This window comes from Rana temporaria, chromosome 4, assembly GCF_905171775.1.
Source record: "Rana temporaria chromosome 4, aRanTem1.1, whole genome shotgun sequence".
Taxonomy (NCBI): domain Eukaryota; kingdom Metazoa; phylum Chordata; class Amphibia; order Anura; family Ranidae; genus Rana; species Rana temporaria.
Window position 1 is genome coordinate 368807572 of NC_053492.1, and position 14295 is coordinate 368821866.

At 42.9% G+C, this 14295-nt stretch overlaps 1 protein-coding gene across 1 annotated transcript in view; it reads right to left on the reverse strand.

Moving 5' to 3' along the window:
- FNDC1 (fibronectin type III domain containing 1) overlaps positions 1-14295 on the reverse strand; it is a 322095-nt gene that overhangs the window by 144874 nt on the left and 162926 nt on the right. The window contains exons 5-6 of the mRNA XM_040350922.1: positions 9099-9286; positions 4626-4733 (exon numbers count right to left, since the gene is read on the reverse strand). Coding sequence (XP_040206856.1) covers positions 4626-4733; positions 9099-9286 — 296 coding nt within the window. The remainder of the gene's footprint in view (positions 1-4625; positions 4734-9098; positions 9287-14295) is intronic.

Sequence of the window (14295 nt, forward strand, 5' to 3'; positions counted from 1 at the left end):
ATAAGATAAATCCACAAAACATGTCCTGTCGGGGGTACTTGAGGACTGAGGCTGAGAACCACTGCAGTAAAAAGGAAAAAATGAATACTTACCACTCTGTATTTTTCCTTTCCTGGTGATTATACATGGCAGCAAACAATCCATGCATACGCACCAGGAAAGGAGCATCGAGACAAAAATCACACCTGTTTTGTTAGGCCAATAAGCCTATTTCAGCTGAAGCTGTCAAAATCTGTAGCATTAAAAACAAACAAAAAACAAACTTCAAAATTTGAAAGTAATTTTATTGGTCAACAAAACAAGGAAAGCAAAAACAAACAAAAAAAAATAAACAAAAAAAATAAATATTAAAAAATAAATAAACATAGGTTCATTTGAGACAGTAAACAGAATATGGTTTATGCTTTGGAAACAGGATAAATAGACCCAGACATCTATTAAGGATGTAAACATTAATTAGTCACAACATCTTGAGAAATATTTAGCAAAATAATGCAGCACAGACAAATACATCAAAGTGAACACCCTAAAAAGTCAACCAGTCAAAAAACCCTTGATCAAAAACATATCTGTTTTGCAAAGACATTCGATAAGGACACACCAATTTAATCTTGCCAGCAGGCCCCACACACAATCTGGCCTCTTTTCAGGGCAGGTAACAACTGCTCTATGCAAGCTTTATATAATATAGGCTTGTGTGCTAATGAGGCAATAGAAAAAAAATGCACAGCCCATGAAACACACAAAACACAAGTTCACCCAATGTAGAGACTGAACTTTAAAGTGGGTACACCTGTTAAGGATGTCCTTAAATTACTAACCCAAAAAACACACTCTATGAGCATGCTCAGAAACATCCAAATGCTGTTCACACACAAAAAGCAACATCAAAAAATCTAAGTCCCTGGGCATGCTCAGATCACCAGAAATGCAGAGGCAAAGCCCTGTCCAAAATGAATCACATCATCCAGCATGCTACAAAATTAGAGATGGGACAAACACCCCCGAGTCCGGGTGGGCAAACAAAGAGCCTAACATGGGCAAAAGTTATACCATAAATACCATTGCAGTCTATGGGAAATGACTTGTTCATTTTGCTAGACCCCACTTGGCTGGCTTATCTTCTATAAATTGGCCTTAAAATGGGTATGGGGGCCCAGGTCCCACCTAAGAGACATACAGTACCTGCCGCGGTTATTGTACTTTCAGCATGATCTCATCAATCTGGTTCTCGGCGACAGGCAGAGGCTCAGAGGCAGAGCTGGCTGGCTGTAGCGGAGGTAGAGCGGTATATCAGAGGCAGACTGGTGGTGGACGGTAATGATGTGACCGCAGGTACACAGACAGGTCACACTCACTGCCAGTGGCACTGTAATGATCAGGGGCGCACAGGGGATGTTTTCTTTCCTTCCTCCATTCCTCCACCGCTGCTGTGCCAGCGCCTCTAAAACTGGACTCTATAGTGGAGCGGCTGCCTGTTGAGTTAGTTGCTGAGAGGGAGTAGGATCACCGGTGGCCGGGCACCCTGGGTGGTAGTGCCACCGCCTCTCTCCAGTGCGCCCTAGGCGGCTGCCTAGTGGTAGCACCGGCCCTGACTCCAAGGCAAAATTTAACCACTTCTGTACTGTAGGATTGTAACAATACGCCAAATTAGTTTCAGGTTTATGGATCGCAACTGCGGAGACTTCTCAGGTTCGAACCCAGGTTTCACTCTTAACTCAGTTAAGAGTTTGGGTTCTATCATCACAGCCTCAGTAAAGTAAATAGTGCTTATTCCAGCATAAGCAACATAAAGGTAAATCAAACAAGGAGTCCTGGTGATCCAGTTCAGGAAGCTGGAGCTTAGATCAGGTGAGTCTGGAAGCCCAGCTGACAGTGGCGTACTGTCAGCAATAGAGGAACACCTTCCTGTCAGTGCTGGGAGTTTAAATAGGCCGCAGGAAGTGAGAGGGTATTCGGAAAGAAGGAAACGAAGAGAGTTGACTGGGAAAGAAGCGTACTTAGTGGAAAGTTAATGGTGTGACATTACAAGGATGTCATATGACGTCCTGGAATTCAGTGGGGGATATCTGAATCATGGGTGCAGCTACAGGCATCATTCAGATATCCGTTTTTACAGCCGGCGATTGTTCACACCATAAGAACGATCATCGCGGCAGTTCCACCACTTTATCATTCTTACAGGTGGTGGGAGGGGACATCCCCCCTCCCACCGCCATCCGGTGCTTCTCCGGGCTCTCCCGTGCCATCGGAGGCCCGGAGAACGAATCGTCCGCTGCCGAATGAGGAGCATAGAGATCTAAAAACATAAACATAAACACAGCTGCAATCGCGGCTGAAAGCATGAGATCAGTGTTTTTTTTTTCCGATCTCATGCTTTCCAGCCTGAAGGACAGATGTGGGGTCTTATTGACCCCGCCTCTCTCCATAAAGAGGACCTATCACACACTATTCCTATTACAAGGGATATTTACGTTCCTTGTAATAGGAATAAAACGCCCCCATCCCTAGTAGCTCTCACTCAGAAGCGAACATGCATGTAAGTTCGCCGACATATGTAAACGCCGTTCAAACCACACATGTGGGGTATTGACGTGTGCATTAGAGCGAGAGAAATAATTTTAGCACTAGACCTCCTCTGTATCTCTAAACTGGTAACCTGTCAAAAAAAAATCAAGCTTCGCCTATGGAGATTTTTACATCCCGAAATTTGGCATCCTTCCATGAGTGTGTGCAATATTAAAGCATGACAAGTTAGGTATCTATTTACTCGGTGTAACATCGTCTTTCACATTATCCCTAAAAATTGGGCTAACTTTACTGCTTTGTTATTTTTTAATTCATGAAACCGCTTTTTTTGGGCAAAAAAAAAGGCGTTTGAAAAATTATTGCGCAAATACCGTTGGAAATAAAACAATTTAATGACCGCCACTTTATTCCCTAGGGTGTCTGCTAAAAAATATATATAATGTTTGGGGGTCCTGAGTAATTTTCCAGGAACAAAATATAATTTTTACATGAAGGAGACAAGTTATGTATCTATTTACTCGGTGTAACATCATCTTTCACAATATCCCCAAAAATTGGGCTAACTTTACTGTTTTGTTATTTTTTAACCACTTCAGCCCCGGACCATATTGCTGGTCAATGACCGGGCCACTTTTTGCTATTCGTCGCTTTAACTGACAATTGCGCGGTTGTGTGACGTGACTCCCAAACAAAATTGGCGTCCTTTTTTTCCCACAAATAGAGCTTTCTTTTGGTGGTATTTGATCACCTCTGTGGTTTTTATGTTTTGCGCTATAAACAAAAATAGAGCGACAATTTTGAAAAAAAATTATGGACGTCCTTTCATCCTCGGGCAAGAGGACGTCTGTGATTGGCGGAACACTGAACACAGTGTCTGCTGGGAAACTGAGTCCAAGGATGAGAGAACGTTCGTGATAGGCGGAACTGTGTCTGCTGGGAAATGCCTATCACAGAAGAGACCAGGAGGAGACCGTGACTTTTAAACAATGGATGCCCGCAGCCTATCAAGAATTTCAGGTACACTGACTCGAGTATAAGCTGAGGCGGGAATTTTCAGCCTTAAAAAAAGGGCTTAAAAACTTGGCTTATACTCGAGTATATACAGTAAGTATTTTGTTACTAGTAATTTTGTTACTGTGCAACAATAAATAAAAAATGTAATTGTTTATTTTTTTATTTTTGGCATAGCCCTTTTTAATTTTATTACTAGTATAGTTAGTGTTTAAATATTGTTTTAAAGCAGTGCTTTAGTCAAAAAGCTCTATTAGCAGATAAGGTAGTGGAAGACTGTAAGCCTGCCATTAAAAAAAAAAAAAAAAAACAATATCCCAATGAACTCCGCTTAACAGTCCTATCTATGTTAGCGGGGTCATACAAACAAATCAAGAGAACTTAATTCACCATTTGCTGATGGCTGCACGTTCAGTTATTGCTAGATCTTGGTGTTAACCAGTGGTCCCCTCTCTAGCGGATTGCGCATGTGAAATGGCCTGTCCAGGACAGGATTGAATGGATGTTATTGTGGGATACTGATAAAAGTGAGGCACGCACTATTATGTGGACCGTTTGGTTGCACTTCTGGTTCTCTTCTGATTTTGACTATTTTATAGCAGATACAGCTCCTACTGTTTCCCCTAGGCCCTATCATGAGTAGCTTGATATACCTTCTCCCCACTTTCCCTTTCTTCCCCCCCCCCTCCTCCCCCTTTTTTTTCTCTTTCCATATTTCTCCGCCTTTTTTAATCCTCCTCCTGTACCTTTATTTTTTTTATATATATTCTTATAGTAATCTTGCCGGTAAATTCACCACACACTCAGGCCTTGTTTTTTTCTGTTTTCTACACCACTGTTTATAGTTGTCTACTAGTTACTTGATTTCCCATTACTTTCCCATTAAGTGTCCTTCCGATCCTAATGTATACTTGTACACTCAGTGGAAATTTGTTATTCCTTGTTTGTTGTTTATTCAATATGGTTTAAAAAATGCTTGAAACGTAATAAAACAGATTTAACATAAAAACAAAAACAAAAAACAAAACAACATAGATATTAGGTATGATATTTGAAAAATAATTGTTATGTTCTGCACAATTTACCTTTTATCTTGCCAGCAGAATCAGAGAGTTCATCCCATGTGACAGTCACAGCTGTATTTTTGCCATTTATTAATTCCACATACAGGTTCTCTGGCGCAGTGGTTGGAGCTTTGGAAACAAATATGAAAGACTAGTTAAAGCATTTAACTCACAAAATGTTGTTATTGTCTGTAATTTCCTTTTTTATTAAATGCGTCCTCCTTGAATACTCTACAAAAAATATTCTTCTTTCTTTTACAGAGTAATAATGTCTAGTAGTGTTTTTATTTTTTACCATATTAGCATACATTATCACTGCAAAGTGCCTTAAAGGCCAAGTTCACTTTAAAAAAAAAATCCCAGCTCCCCTATGCAACATTCTTGCAGAAAATAGAAAGGTTTCTATTTATTCTACACAGCCCTTACCACAGTGTCAGTGCTTGTTGTATAAAAACTTCTCCATTACTTCCTGGTCAGACTTTAGGTCAGGGATGCCCAACCAGTGGCCCGGGGGCCACATGTGGCCCGCGGAGCCCTCTGATGTGGCCCGCAACCTTCTGCTCTGGGATGGAATAGAATAGAATACTGTTTCTAAAGGTCAGTTTATTACTAAAATCACAATATATATATGGGCATGTCTGTTATGCAGTGGTTACTGGGCTGCTTTCAAACTGATCCGCAGGTGCAGATTACCTGCGGGTTACCTGTACTTTCTGAAAGTGCACCAAACCTGCAGAATATAATAGAAGTCTATTGCAAAGTGCAGGAAAGCCAAAGGCTCACTAGGTTGCACCGTTGAACCTCAGTGCATCAGTGTGAAAGCAGCCTTGGGCTCCTTTCACATGGTCAGTCCGACCAATTGGACCCTCCATTCACCTCTAAGTAGTGGCAGACACAAACCGACTTGTGTTCTACCTCCAATATGATCCGCTAAAAAGTATCGTAGGTTGTGTCCGTGTCCGCTCTGCATATGCAGAGCAGACACGGACATGCCATCCACCCGCTCTGCTCATTGAGGCCCGCGACTGGTTGCCAAGGTGCTTAAGTGGCCCTCGCTCTACAAAAGGTTGGGTACCCATGCTTTAGGTTATGACACAGGAAGAAGTTGACCAGCTGACCTCATTAACACACACCCTACATCATCTACCCTCCTACTCCAGGACATCACTACCACCCACCCCTGCTGGTGTACATTTTTTAAATGCAATCAGTGTGCACTGTTCTCACTAAATACATTTATTTATTTATTTATTTTCTACCTTAACTTTCATCTCACATAGATCATTCATTTAGCAGAGTGTGCAGGAGCAGCACAATCAGATAACAGCCTATGTGGATAGAGCTGTAGTATTGAAAACAGGACAAGTATGTCCTGGGTTCTGTTAGTCCCTTTTCACACTTATACGACTTGTACCACGATTTTGGATGGCAAAATCGTATGACAAGTCATTCTTCATGATTTTCGATGACTACCATTTATATTGGCACGACTTTAAGTCGTGCCGACTTCCAAGTAGTTCCTGTACTACTTTTTTTCTGAAGTCGGCTCAAAGTCGGATTCCGTATTAACAGATCCGACTTTGGCAAGCAACTTGTACACAACTGGTACACGACTTGTGCATGAAGGGGAACTCCACAGCAATTTTTTTGAAAAAAAATATGGCATGGGTTCCCCTTCATGAGCATATCGGGCCCATAGGTCTGGTATGAATTTTAAGGGGAACCCCCACGCCAAAAAAAAGCGTGAGGTCCGCCCCAAATCAATACCCTTATCCGAGCATCAGCCCGGCCGGTCAGGAAAGGGGGTGGGGACGAGCGAGCCATGCGCCTCCCCACCCCAAAACACCTTGCCCCCATGTTGATGAGGACAAGGACCCTTTCCCCGACAACCCTGGCCATTGGTTGTCGGGGACTGCAGGCGGGGGACTTATCGGAATCTGGGAGCCCCCTTTAATAAAGGGGCCCCCAGATCCTGGCCCCCCACCCTATGTGAATGAGTATGGGGTACATTGTACCCCTACCCATTCACCTGGGGGGGGAAGTGTCAAGAAAAAAAACACACTACACAGGTTTTTAAAGTAATTTATTAGGCAGCTCCGGGGGTCTTCTTCCGACTTCGGGGGTCTTCTTTCGACTCCAGGGGTCTCTTCCGACTCCAGGGGTCTCTTCCGACTCTCCGCTTTCTTCTCTCGCTCTCCAGTGCCTTCTCCGCGCTCTCCGGTGCTTTCTGCCTTCTGCCGGGCTCCGCTATCTTCTTGCAGGTCTTTTACTAGCGGCGGCCCGGTCTTCCCCGTCGGCTTCTTCCCTCTTCTCTTGTCCCAATGTTGACACGACGCTCCCATGCGCAACCATTTATATAGGCATGGGGCGTGGTCACCGGGTGATGTCACCCGGTGACCCCGCCCCATAGGATATCGCAGTCCCATCATGCGGAGAAGGCACCGGAGAGAGGGAGAAGAGAGCAGAGAGTCAGAAGAGACCCCTGGAGTCGGAAGAAGACCCCCCGGAGCTGCCTAAATTACTTTAAAAACCTGTGTAGTGTGTTTTTTTTCTTGACACTTCCCCCCAAAGTGAATGGGTAGGGTACGATGTAGACTCCCAGATTCCAATAAGCCCCCCGCCAGCAGACCCCGACAACAAATGGCCAGGGTTGACGGGAAGGGGTCCTTGTCCACATCAACATGGGGGCAAGGTGCTTTGGGGTGGGGTCTTGTTAAAATCGCGGTCGCGAATCGCGGCAAAATCACAGTTAAATCGTGCAACTTTGAAGTCGCATAAGTGTGAAAGGGGCCTAAAGCTCACCATACACTATACTGTACAATCTGATTGTACAATCTCCTTTAGATGTACCATCAACTATGTAGTATGAATGTATTTAGTGAGAACACTGATCACTGATTCATTTAAAAAACGTGCACCTGCAGAGGTGGTTGGTAGTGATCTCTTGGAGTAGGAGGGTAGAAAGCTTTTTATTTCTGCAAAAGAAGTACATAGGGGTGCTCGAATTTCGAAAAAAAAATACAAACTTAGGGCTAGATTCAGGTAGGGGGACGTAAATTTGTGCGGGCGTAGCGTATGTTATTTACACTACGCCACCGCAATTTAGAGAGGCAAGTGCAGTATTCACAAAGCACTTGCTCTGTAAGTTGCGGCGGCAAAGCGTAAATCTGCAGGCGTAAGCGCGCCAAATTCAAATGTGGAACAGGGGGGCGTGTTTTATGTTAATGACTGGTGACCTGACGTGATTGACGTTTTTAACGAACGGCGCATGCGCCGTCCGTGGACATATCCGAGTGTGCATTGCTCCAAAGTACGCCGCAAGGACGTATTGGTTTCGACGTGGACGTAAATTACGTTCAGCCCCATTCACGGACAACTTACGCAAACAACGTAAAATTTGCAAATTTCAACGCGGGAACGACGGCCATACTTAACATTGGCTAGGCCAGCTATTTGTTCGACTAACTTTACGCCGAAAAAAAACTTATGTAAACGACGTAAAAAAATGCGCCGGGAGCACGTACGTTTCTGAATCGGCGTATCTAGCTCATTTGCATATTCTACTCCGAAATCAACGGAAGCACCACCTAGCGGCCAGCGTAAATATGCACCCTAAGATACGACGGCGTAGGAGACTTACGCCGCTCGTATCTTAGCCTGAATCTAGCCCTTAGCCTTTAATGTTGACATCAGCCTTATTCCAATCCCCTGTACAGAAGAAGTTAGACTGAAAGTAAAAGGGGCAGCAGTAGCAGCCAATCAGTATATAGCAATGTGTTCTGGCTGAGGACACAGACACCCCGTTTTTATATCCAGAACAAAATTGAGTTGAGCTGAGCAGAACTTAGCCATTCATGGGCAGCTTTGAATTCACTGAATTTATATACTGTATATACTGTAAAGCTTTCTCTGATTGGCTGAGGTGGATATTGTGTTATCCTTTGCTTTCCTCTGTGTCCCACAACCATAACACAGTTCTGTATACTGTATGTATGAGGCTATATACAGTTTATACAGTGTGCCTAACAGGTGCACCCATTAGTGTAGGAAATAGTTAATTTGGGCCAGCTTGGTCAAAATGAACTATTTTAAAGTGACAACGTGCAACACTTTGGCAGTGTCAGGGTTAGCTACCAAATGATAATAAGTAATTAAAGCATACAGTTACACTATACTCTGGCTTAAAAAAATATATTCTTTTCAAGTATGTATTCCTTAATTGGAAGTGCAGTCAAACACTGACTATACTTAAATCCACTACGCCCCCTTTCTAAGCCTATTCTATCTACCATGTGGAGGGAATGATCTGTATACTTAAGGCACTCTGGTCCAGTCACGTGATTGGGTACCAACAACAGCTTCAGTGTAGAGGAGGGACACATGTAAACGGATGCCCATAGTAAGCCTATTGGTGACGTTATCACTATTTCTTTTTGTTTTGTTTTGTTTTTATTTAACTGGGTTAGGTATTTTTTGCACTTAAATAAGATTTACCAGATCCTGGAGTTCTTTGAAAAATTGAGGAGCTCCACTGGCCGTCTTGATCTTCTTGAGAAATACGGACGGAAAATTCATACATAGCATCAGGATTTAGTTTGTCTACCAGTGCACGCCGAGTATTTATATCTTTGTAATCCCAACGTGCAGACTCTCCCTTTTCTCGATAGCGAATTGTGTAACGTCTGTGAAATAAAAATGTCTGTTAAGGTTTGAGTTGAATTGTAAAGTGTGACAAAGAAATTAAATGGCATTTATCATGGCTATCATCTCATTCCTCCCTATCCAAAAAAGCAGCCTATATATTTTTGTTGTTGAGTGCATGCATGTGTAAATGTAACACAGGCGTTGAACTCCCCTTGACAATGGGCCAGATTCATAGAGACTTACGACGGCGCATCAGTAGATACGCCGCTGTAAGTCCGAATGAGCGCCGTCGTATCTTCGCGCGCATTCTTAAAATGAGATACGCCTCACTGTTGCCAAGATACGACCAACGTAAGTCTCCTACGCCGTCGTATCTTGGCTGAATATTTACGCTGGCCGCTAGGGGCGTTTACGTTGATTTACGTGTCGAATATGTAAATGAGCAAGATACGCCGATTCAAGAATGTACGTATGCCCGTCGCAGTAAGCTACGCCGTTTAGGCAAGACATACGCCGGCGTAAAGATAAAACACCTCTCTAGGTGGCGCAGCCCATGCAAGGTATGGACGTCGGAACTGCCGTCAGATTTTACGTTGTTTATGTAAGTCGTACGTAAATGGGGCTGGGCGTAAGTTAGGTTCACGTCGTACGCATTGAGCCGTCGTATCGTAGGGAGTATTTGCGACGTGATTCTGAGCCTGCGCGCGCATGCGCTGTACCAACGGCCATTCATTTACATGGGGTCACGGTTACTTTACATGTAGCACGCCCATTACCTGCCTAATTTGAATTAGGCAGGCTTACGCCGGCCCATTTTCGCTAAGCCGACGTAACTTAGGGAGCAAATGCTTTGTGAATACTGGCCTTGCCTCACTATGTTACGTCGGCGTAGTGCAAATGGGATGTGCTACGCCGGCCAAAAGATACGCCGCTATACGTGAATCTGGCCCAATGTGTTTATCTGCTTTTCTCTGCAGAAGGATGAAGCCATCTTTGATCAAGAATTATTCTTGTTCAAATATTTTATTAAGGCAAACTATAAACAGGAGGTTACAGAAGGAAGAGCTGCACAAACAAGGTTCAAAATGCAGCCAACAACATAGGGTATCTGTGTCTGAACCGTCCTGCACACTTTAATGCCATCCCAGTTATTGTCCGTAGCGTTCAACATTGAGTTGGCCCACCCTTTGCAGCTATAACAGCTTCAGCTGAGTGGACAAAAAGGACTGGCTCGCAGTCTCTACTCATCCCAAATTTGTTCTATCGGGTTAAGGTCTGGATTCCGTGCAGGCCAGTCAAGTTCCTCCACCCCAAGCTCGCTCATCCATGTCTTTATGGACCTTGCTTTGTGCACTGGTCCACATAATTTGGTGGAGGGGGGATTATGGTGTGGGGTTGTTTTAGAGGGGTTGGGCTTGGCCCCTTAGTTCCAGTGAAGGGAACTCTTAAGGTGTCAGCATAGCAAGACATTTTGGACAATTTCATGCTCCCAACTTTGTGGGAACAGTTTGGGGATAGTTCCTTCCTGTTCAAAAATGACTGTTCATCCACCAATGCACAAAGCAAGGTCCATAAAAAACATGGATAGCATGAAGATAGGATAGGTAATTATAGCATATATACCATAACAGTACATATATGCATTTTTTTAAGGTGCACCATTTGTTACGCTACTATGAGACAAGTTTCTAATTACTATCTACTGTACGATTTTTTAATGAATTTTACAGAATGACTGCTAAAGGGGAGTATTAGCCAATCTGAGCTCTGTTTCAGTAGATAGCGTGTGATCACACACACCTACTCATTTGGTCAGTGGACAACTACTGCAGAATCGTAAAGTAAAGCAAGTAAAGCACTTCATTCCCTAGAGTGTACTATATCCATAGATGAGCTGCATTTTCACCAGAGGCTGCTCTCCAGTGAGGCCCGGAGTGGAGAGGACAGAAAAAACAGTAACGGAGTGCTGGGGCATGACCATGTGCAAGGGAGCCTGCACAGGGTTAGGTTTTCTTGGGGAGGAGGTTGCAAGGAGGAGCAGACTGTGGAAAAGTTTAGTGAGGGGAGGTTCAGTATAAGAGGGGGAGGCGGGGCCTTGTGGGCACAGTCAGACGGGAGACGGAACGGAAGGAGGCAGTTTTCCCACCCACCCTTCCTATGTTTGTATGGTTGGTTTTTGTTTCTTTTTTTTTCAGGATTTCTGGATGCAGGTCGTCATAACAGCAGTGGAACAGCGGTGTTCTTGGTCTTTGATGGTGGAAGATAACAGATCTGATGGAAGTGTGGGGGGTATATCTGTGGTATGGTCCCCTCTGGGGTATTCCTGTGGAACGGTGTCTGCTGGAATATGGGTATGGTGGCGGGAAAAAGGGTTTGTCTCCAAACTGTGATACAGCTGGAGGCCTGTTTTGGAAAATGGTCACGCAGTGTAGTGGTGGTAATGTTTTTAAGTTCGGGTGCCATCACAGACCAACAGGCTGTGTGTGTGTTAAAAAAAATTGCTGTTAAAATGTTTATTTGGAAATTATTTAATTATTTTGGTAATAATAAAAAGGCTGTTATGGCCAGTTATACTCCAAACTCAGGTGTGGTCTCATTATTATGGTTATGTGAAGGGGGTGGGGAGGGCAAAAAGGTATGGGGATGGAAAAGGGATATGGTAAGAGGGATACCCTGACTACACTGGTCATGATTTTATCTGCAAAAAACTTCCCCTCTTCTCATTTTTATAAACTATGGCAAGGGGTGTTCTGTAGGTTACCAAAGAAAACTGGAAAGACTGATAGCATTTCTTAAGATTTTAGTCCAGTTCTAGCCATTTTCTGTACTTGTGGAAAATGTACTTAGCCAATAAAAAGAAACGAATGCTGCCATATTACATTAAAGTTTTAACAGACAGAGTTAAATCAACAGACAGATAATCTAAAGAATGCAACTGTCAGTACTGGATGTTGGACAGCTCCTTGTCTGTGTTTTCTTCCAAAGTTTACACAGAACCACAACCCTCTTATGCCACTTCTTCATTGTGCCTTCCCAGCAGTGTTAGATAAAAGGAGGAAACCACTTTATAAATAGTCCACAAATGGCAAATGACAGCATTAAAAAATAAGTGACTGAAGCAAATAAACATTTTTATTTGGATGGAGCAGGGAAGAGTTAGAAAATGTAATTCCTGAAAGTCAGAGTTGTTTATGAAACAGATTTAGAATGGAAAAATTCTTAAGAAAAGCAAGAAATTTGTTTATTCAAGTGTATAATTCCTGTGTTCTGGAAGTTCTGTTTACACAGGTGAGAACTAATGGCATAAAAGAGATAAAGTTGTCTTATAATTGGCCTCTACCAGTAAATCATAAAAAAAAATGGCTTGATTTTCAGATAACTCCTCACAGTTAAGGGAGTATTATTCTGGTTTTGCATCGAAGGCACAGCTGTGAAAACTAAGACTTAATTCCCAAAGACATTAGAGATAAACTAAAACAACTGTATAAATGATGAACAATTACATTACACAATATCTTAGTGTTTGATTGTCCCAGTGAGAAGGTTTAACCATCAGGGAGTGGAAGCTTCATCAAAACACTCAGAGGCTTCCTTTCTTTAAAAGCAATTCTTCAAAACTCTCCCTGTGGCCAAGATTGAGACTTGTGACAGAAACCACACAGGCATGGGCGTCCGCTAATTTTTTTTCGGGGGGGCGATACATAGACGCATTTTACCCTTTCTTCGACCGCTAGCGGGGGTTAAAAGCGACTCCCCCACGTTAAAATGTAAAAATACCCCACTATGCCCCCTGCATCTTTCAATATCTCTTTGTCACTACTGTGTACCTCCTCTCCACTTTATTTTCTTCCCATTTATGTCTCTTTTTATACTTTTCATTTTTCTGAATGCCTTTTATGAATGGACATTTTTAAGGGCCATCCAATGGACACATTTTTCAAAATCTTTTGATTACAGTAATGGTGTTTCCTTTACAGTTATATTCCTTGTCAGTGATTCCTGCTGTTCTTTCTGTGTATTTCATTATACATAAAGGGCCAGATTCACAGCCAGGCGGCGCAGCGTAACGTAACCAATTTAGGTTACACCGCCGCAAATTTTCTGGCTAAGTGCCCGATCCACAAAGCACTTACCTGGAAATTTGCGGCGGTGTATCCTAAATTCGTCCGGCGCAAGACGGGCCAATTCAAATGGGGCGAGTCCCATTTAAATTAGGTGTGCTCCCGTCGCAAATTTCCCGACGTGCTTTGCGTGAAATTACGATGCGCCAACGTTGTGTGAATTGCGACGGGTAAAAAAGACTTGCGCCGGGAAAAAGAAAAATTAAAAAAAAAATTCAAAAGCGACGCGGGAAAGACGGGTATACTTTTACATGGTGTAGTAAGTTTACACTTTGTAAAAGGTGCCCTATCTTTGCGACGGCAAACTAACACTTGCGGCGACGTAACGACGGGAAAAAGTTTTGTGGATCGCCGTAACTGCTACTTTGCATACCCGACGCTGGTTTACGACACAAACTCCCCCCCAGCGGCGGCCGCGGTACTGCATCCTAAGATCCGACAGTGTAAAACTATTACACCTGTCGGATCTTAGGGATATCTATGCGTAACTGATTCTATGAATCAATCGCATAGATAGAAACAGGGATACGACGGCGTATCAGCAGATACGCCGATGTATTCCTTTTGTGAATCTGGCCCAAAGTACATACTTAATATCTTACATGAAAACTCTCATGCACAAAATTATCACAGTCAACAACAAGCAAAAAAGTCTAAAAAATACCATGTTCAAGATAAACAGGCACACATTTTCTAGGTTATATTTAGAATATTACATCATGAAAAACATTTGTACCTTTGTTAGTGGATTCGAAAAAAGGTTATTTTTTCATAAACTCACGTCTCTTAGATTTATAGGTACTTAAAATAAACATCTGTGACTTCTAAACTAAGTAACTATACCTATTTGATGTAATGGTTATAAATCACAAAACAACAAGAGCAATATTTTAAATGAAAAAGGAAGTAAGAATTCAGATGCTTGT